The sequence below is a fragment of the Penaeus monodon genome, chromosome 16 (assembly GCF_015228065.2).
Source record: "Penaeus monodon isolate SGIC_2016 chromosome 16, NSTDA_Pmon_1, whole genome shotgun sequence".
NCBI classification, from domain to species: Eukaryota; Metazoa; Arthropoda; class Malacostraca; order Decapoda; family Penaeidae; genus Penaeus; species Penaeus monodon.
Genome location: NC_051401.1, coordinates 30,060,916 through 30,068,415, shown reverse-complemented (window position 1 = coordinate 30,068,415; position 7,500 = coordinate 30,060,916). Strand labels below are relative to the sequence as shown.

Below are 7,500 nucleotides of genomic sequence, written 5' to 3'. Positions count from 1 at the left end.
TCCATGTGGTAATGGGGATGGTGGATCTCCCCAGTTACCACAACTACTATTGGACTAACCACATCCTGCATCAACAACTTATTGCAGTTTAACCAATTGATGACATACCTTCCATTTCGCATACTTGGAGGAAGGAGCTCCACTTCCGGAGGACAGGATATGGAGACTCTGACCAGTTGTGGACTCCCTCAACGACTTGTTCCATTCGATATTCATGCCGGGTCAGGACATCACCATAGACAAGTCATTGTGGAAGTTCTGTGGGGTACTTGGCTTCAAGACCTACAAAACAACCAAGAGGTCAAGGTTCATGTTGAAGGTCTACAAGCTTTGTGCCAGTACCAGCCGAGCCGCAAGGTACACCTCTTGCTTTAAGGTGTACACCAGGCAGGACCACGGCGACATGCCCTCATCCACAAAAGCAGTGCTTTACTTGATGGAGTTTGGCAACTTCCTTGGGAAGGGATACCAGTTATTTGTGGATAACTGGCATATGTATAGTTTCTTTCATGGGTTTCAGTCACATAAGACTAATGTAGTAGGGACAGACCAGCTGAACAGGAAGTCCATGCCCATAGACCTCAGCGTGAGGAGGAAAGGTGATGTCGATTACTGCAGCAGCAAGACAGGGTTGCTGTCCTCGATGTGGAAAGACTGCAGCAATGTCACCATGCTGTCAACAGTCCATACCACTGCAATGGATGTGGATAAATCATTGGTGGTAAAAGATTACAATATTGGCACGAAGGGTGTCGATGCTGGTGACCAGATGGCCAGTTACTATTCAACTCGCTGCTCCAAGATCTGGTACATTTAGGTCTTCTTTTTCCTCTATGACATGTCAATGCTTGGGCCATCCATTGTGTTTTGGGATCAGAGGAATCACAGAAGGCCTTCAGAGTTGCCTCGCCTCTGAGATCTTAGAAGAGTTTAGAAAAGGGGCCGACTCAACCAGGAGCAGAGCTGCAGCAAGACCACCCATTGCAGTGAGGCATGTTCTGCAGCAGCAACAGCACACAGTTTCAAAAATACCAAGGCAATGTCGGGTATACTCAAGACAGAGTTGCTGTCATGGCATGGCATGCTGTCACGTAATGTGGTGCACACAAAAATGTAAGTTTATTTTATTTTACTTTATTTTATAAATATATATATATATACTTTTTTTTTTTACTTTGATTTACCTTCATAATATCTTTGCAAATATGCACTTGGCATTATAAGAGAGTCTGGACTTTATACTAAAACTTCTACTTCCAACCATTGCAACAAGTGTTAAGATTGTGTTTTAGCTTTACGAGAACGCAAAACATCATGTTTGGTTCTCAAAAGCATAAATTTCAATATAATCCCAAGGCTATATATAGAGTGTAAAACCGAAGCTTGCACTCTGATTTGGTTCCCCATGGTCCCTCCAGCAGCAGCCACTCACTGCTATAAATACTACCCAGAAAGTAGGGTATACAGTAATCAAAAGGAACCGTCCCTAGTGGGCTAAATAAGTGTTTGCAGTCTTACCTATCCCAACATATACAGGTTTTGATCTTTCAGGTATTCTTAGACCAACACTACCTGATTGGAATATGTCCCAGTCACAGCAAAGAATGCATTCAATTCTAGATGAGTATAGTCACATGTTTTACAGGAAAACCATGGACAGGATCAGTACAATCAGATTTCTTCAGTTCTTAACTCTGAGAATAATGACACAGAACGAGACAATCAGGAACAACTCTGGAAGGTTCGTCCAGGAGAGATTCTCTGTGGTACTGAACCTGCTGTAGTAAATCACTGGTGATGAGAGCTTGTGGAAATTTAGGTAACCTGCTTATTTACTTACTGTGTTTTGTGTTTTGATGTGTGCTTTACAGTTGTGACCTCACCTATTTTAGAACTGAATTGTTTACTTGTTCTATTTTCTTTTACATTGCAGAACCCAAACAAACATGCCCGGTTCAGCAACAAAGCACTCTAGCTTTGTGTGTCAGACAGCTCTTGTGCTGGTACACCTGCACCTTCTAGTTGTATACCAGAATAGAGGAGATATGTCTGCTTCACAGAAAGCTGTTCTGGACCTAATGCGAGGCAGATTTTCTGGGGAAGGGGTATGAACTGTATCTCAATGAAGTTCCCCCAACCCCTTTTCATATCTTGATGGCACACAAAGCAAACACTGATGGGACTGTGTGGGGCAACAAAAAATTCATGCCTTCCGACTTCCTGGACAAGCTGAAAAGGTACAAAATGCATAGATGATGTACTTCCACTGAGGAAAAACGTACCTTATGTTTGCACTCTACCATCCACACCAGTGAGATGGTAGAAACTGGAAAGGTGCCATTGCAATGAAGATTATAGTCATGGACTACAACTTTGGCATAAAGGGGAATAGATGTAAGGGACAAGCATTTTTTTTTTTCTTTCTTTTTTTCTTTTTTTTACCATCTTGCAGAGACGGCAAGTGTGAATGCCCTTCTTTTATAGAAATTCAATGGCAGACCCATTCAACTGTGATATGAGTTCTGCATTGTAGTCACAATGGGTAGATATTTACTTTTACATAAAACCAGTACAGAATCACTGTGGACACTGCATGCATACATGCAGTCCCACACAGTGGGTTAGAATAAAATAAACAATGCTCCACTTAATATTGGCCACCAGAAAACCACCCATGATGATCTAAAGCAGCATGTACTATGACGTCACTTCCCCCCAAAAAAACAGGAGAAATACCACTACTGTCATGTCTACTATATGAGGGGCATGTTTTATACATATATCTATATGTACATGGCCATTTCCTACATAGAAAACCATGCAGTATAATTCATATATTCCTTAATAAAAAAAATAATAATAATAGTAAAAATAACATAAATATCTTGTTTTTGATGCTTCTTATACTACTGATTCTTCTACTCAAGGTCAAAAACACACTATGATCAGCTCATATGGAGTTCTTATCCATTACCATTTCCATTGACTATTACATTATAAGGTCAAGAGCATCTGAAAATATAAAAACACGTAAAATTGAGTACGTGTAGATGTTGATATCAAAGCAATCATCTTCGTCAAATTTCAGTGAGAAGCTGGGAAGAGTCACTGAGGTGAATGCAACAAGAGAATACCCTTGGAGCGTTGGCCTGGTCCATAGCGATATACACTGTTTGGTGCTAAAAAAGATCACACTCACTGGGTTAACCCAGTATTGCTGGGCCATGTGTAAGGTCATCATAACAAACCCCTTGATCTGCCAGGTATGATTATATATGTGGTGATATGCTAAAGTGCGTCTAGCAGGAAGTTCCACATATGTACAGGACTCACACTGCAAACAGCAGGACAGTTGTCAGAAATCACCTATCTGTGATGCCAAGAGACTTCTAATACTGTCATCTACGGGTTAACTTGCTAAATATAATGCATACAGAAAAAGGAATCTACCTTTGTTGAGCACTTCTGGTAGGGGTCTAAGAGTTTGATAGTGGATGCTCGTGGCTGTTGCTGTTGGTGATGTTGATGCTGCTGGTAGGTGGCACCCGAGCCAGCTGCTGTAAAAAAAAATTACATGCAACTATAAAAGGCAAGATTAAATATGAGGTCTGAGTACCTTAATCCTGTTCTTCTACACATTGTTATCTAGATAAAACATCTACTTAATAGTCTCAGATAAGATCTGTGCATGATATACTCTTTCTCTCATAATAAAGGTCACTCCTCTGCCTCACTGCACTTAATTATTTGCTAGCTTGCCTGCCCCTATATCGGTTTCATTTACTACATCTTTGTAGTTGGAATGTCCATTTTTTGTTGTTTACCATTCCCATCTTTCTGGTCGCAATTAGGGTCGCACATGACGTTTTGTGACACCCAAAACCTATCTAGTGATCGGGGGCGAGACATGCTGCTAAGATTTGCCTACACTTGTGATATTATGGGAATGGCAGTTTTACTGTATTGATTTTTTTTTTTAACTGGTACACAGTATTTTGGAATATAATATCCAAGATGTGTAAATCTTATGATGGAATGTGCTGTATTACAGATATCCAATACAGGTATGAATATGGACAAAAATAACTGAGATAGGAGGAATGCATCCAGCAACTCTTATTGCCCACTCAATTCCTATCATGCAAGAAGTGTTGCCTTAGTTGTAATCACTGTAATAGACCTCAAATGCATGAACATATCTAATATCAAATTACTTGATTATTTTTATCAAAGTAAATAATTCAGCTTGATAGTTACATCCTAAATACAATTTATTTCTACATATCTGAGTGTGCCTATTGCCATCATGAAACACACTCATCATGATGGGTACAACTATAGTCATCATAACTAGCTCAAATGAGTCGAGCAGGAAAGTCCACTTTACATAGAGAACTCCCTGGCCGAGAGGCTAGATGGTTACCAGTCACAGAAATTTCAGTATAGGGTTAAAAGTACAAGCCATAACTTCTACACAAATCCACCTATTACAATGCATTTCTGGAGGAGGAGGAGGAGGAGGAGGAGGAGGAGGAGGAGGAGGAGGAGGAGGAAGAAGAAGAAGAAGAAGAAGAAGAAGAAGAAGAAGAAGAAGAAGAAGAAGAAGAAGAAGAAGAAGAAGAAGAAGAAGAAGAAGAAGAAGAAGAAGAAGAAGAAGAAGAAGAAGAAGAAGAAGAAGAAGAACAACAACAATAAGAAGAACAAGAACAAGAAGAACAAGAACAAGAAGAGGAAGAAGAAAAAGGCCTCAAAAAAAGAAATAACTACATACCTCTGGCTGAGTGATGGTGGTGGTGATGATGATGGTGGTGATGTCCTGATGAAGTGTTGGTGCTGTTATTGTTAATCTTGAGAGTCGGTTGTTGCTGCCCATGCTGATGCTGATGCTGATGATGATGTTGTTGTTGTTGTTGTTGTTGTTGTTGTTGTTGTTGTTGTTGTTGTTGTTGTTGTTGTTGTTGTTGTTGTTGTTGTTGTTGTTGTTGTTGTTGTTGTTGCTGCTGCTGCTGTTGCTGTTGCTGCTGCTGCTGCTGCTGCTGCTGTTGCTGCTGCTGCTGCTGCTGCTGCTGCTGCTGCTGCTGCTGCTGCTGCTGTTGGTGGTGCGGTTTTGCTTGGCTTAAGGTCACGCCATCACTATATAGACTACCAGTCTGTAGGAGAATAAAAATAAAAAATAGAATTTGGATCATATATTAAAAAATAAAATGCAAAAAACTGTGGTAGATAAAAACCAGACTTTAAGGTATAATGAAATAAAATTACTTTGAACAATGAAAAATAAGGAAACCATTGATATACTTCATGGAAAACGTCTGTTTCTTGCACTAATATTCACTTTTTTTTATCAAAAGAATCAATATTTATGCCAAACCCAATTATTTATCACAGAGAAGATAGAGAGAGACACAGACAGTAGTTACAGCATTCAAGAAAAAAATAAGGAGTTAAGACAATAAGTAATTTGCACATATAAATTCTACTAATCATGTATTTTTGGTAAAAATCATTAACAACTTTTGAGAACATCAAACACATAACCTGAAAAAACAGGATTTGAGGATCCTTGTTGAGAAAATCCTATAGGATAAATATAGGATATATGCTATTGTGCGAGGCCCACATTTTTTAAAAAGCTGTACAACACAATTTGGAGCAATCTTGGTTGAGCAAAAAAGGCAAAGAAAATAAAGATATCCTACCGCAGTATATGGCTGAACTCTAAAAATCACTTCCATTAGCAGGTAGAAATATCGCAAACTTGTTCTGGTTCAAACAGTAACTAAAGACTGAATACAGCTGAAATGGAAGAGATTTAGATAAAAACCATGTGTTTTTCTCCTCCTGGCATCACTGATTCTACAGACAGTTGGACATGGCAACAGAATGCTTTTGGTCTCAAAACAGTATTGAATATGTTTTTGCATTCCAGCCTTGAACTACATTGAACCCTAAAGTAATAATCCTAAGGAGACATCTAATACTAAAGTGACTCTCATGTGCCAAAATAAGGTATCACATTAAATTACAGATGTAATAAGATAAAATACGTCCTTTATATACTGGAAGACAGAGAGATACAGTTTAAGTTTTAATCCAATTTAGCCATGGTCTACCTGGCTTAGGACTTTGGGATATGATTAATCTATCACAAAATTATTCACAGTATAGGGTCTAAAAAGTGCACAAAGGATTTTCCCAGACTAATAACATAGGCTTATGTCATAATCACTAATCTTAACCTAAAAATGACAGTACCAGAAATCTCTTGATGTCACTCACTCCAGTGACTTCTGGCAGCCATCTAGCCTTTTGGCTGGGGAGTGCTATGTAAAGTGGAATTTACCCGCTTGACTCACTTTAGCGAATCGAGGGGTAAGCCTATAGTGATGGCATGGTAAGTTGGTTTTTCATGATGGCTATATAAGGTAAATATCACTTTTATGTACTACAGTAAAAACACTACCTTTGACCCAATTCTACATGTGACATTCACTAAACTGTTTTTTGAATGCATCTCCAGATAGAGCTCCACAGTGCTCAGCCACAAAGGAGTAATTAGTAGTCTATGTAACCTCCCCTTATTTCCCCCTCCTTGAGTTTTCATGAGAAATGTCTTCTTGTTTTTCTGCTATTAAACCAATAACACTGGGAAAATGCTATGCCTCCCATATATATATATATATTTTTTAAGTCTCTGCACATAGATGGCTATGGAAGTGCTTGGCCACAAGGGAGTCAATTAGTAGACCTTGTGACCTTACCTGATTCCACCTTTCCTTGCATTGGCAGGAATATCAATCATGTTATTTTATTATAGACATTATAATTACTATAATGTTATAGACATTAGTAACAGTAATATATAACAAAATATTTTCATAAATCAAGGAAAAGGATGAACGGGTGAGACAGGCAGTTCTCATAATTGGCTCACAGGTGACGTAGTACATGTGTAGCCATCTATGTATAAGAATAATTAATAAAGTAAACTCACAGTGGGCATGGCATGTATGTACATGCCATGCCCAGCAGTACTTGGTTAATAGCAAAGCAATAAAAAAAAAAAAAAAATCCAAAAAGCAAAGTAGGGGTTAACTGGTGAGAAGGGTATGATTGAACAATTTGTGGAGCCATCTATATTTAAATACCAATAATAAACTAAAATCACTATGGAACTGGGTTAATAGAAATAAAAAAGAAACTACTTAAGCTTAGACCTCATTGGTAATTTGAGAACAAAACATGGTTACTCTAGTTTTAGCTTAGGATGTGGATTAATAAAAATCACTTTCTTATAAATATTCTACAGCACTGAGATTAAAGTCTCAAACAGTTTTAGTTGTCACATAATGTAACTAGAGATCATGCCTACATTTATGTTCTGCAAAACTGAAATACCTAACTACAGATGAAGCAGGTGATACTTTTTCACACATTATTATTTTTTTGTTATGACTGCTTATGGATGAGGTAGGTATATTATGGAACTTATGAGGACTT

The 7,500-nt window shown here is 38.4% G+C and overlaps 1 protein-coding gene across 12 annotated transcripts in view; it reads right to left on the bottom strand.

The window, feature by feature from the left end:
• The window catches only part of LOC119582702 (homeodomain-interacting protein kinase 2-like), a 75,971-nt gene that overhangs the window by 55,597 nt on the left and 12,874 nt on the right, over nt 1-7,500 (bottom strand). For 7 of the 12 annotated variants that reach the window (XM_037931124.1, XM_037931123.1, XM_037931126.1 and 4 more), the window contains 2 exons: nt 4,772-5,150; nt 3,451-3,557 (listed from right to left, as the gene is read on the bottom strand). In XM_037931124.1, the coding sequence (XP_037787052.1) occupies nt 3,451-3,557; nt 4,772-5,150 (486 nt within the window). Of the gene's footprint in view, nt 1-3,450; nt 3,558-4,771; nt 5,151-5,699; nt 5,797-7,500 lie in introns of all 12 variants that reach the window. The other 5 variants (XM_037931127.1, XM_037931129.1, XM_037931128.1 and 2 more) reach the window with 2 other exon arrangements.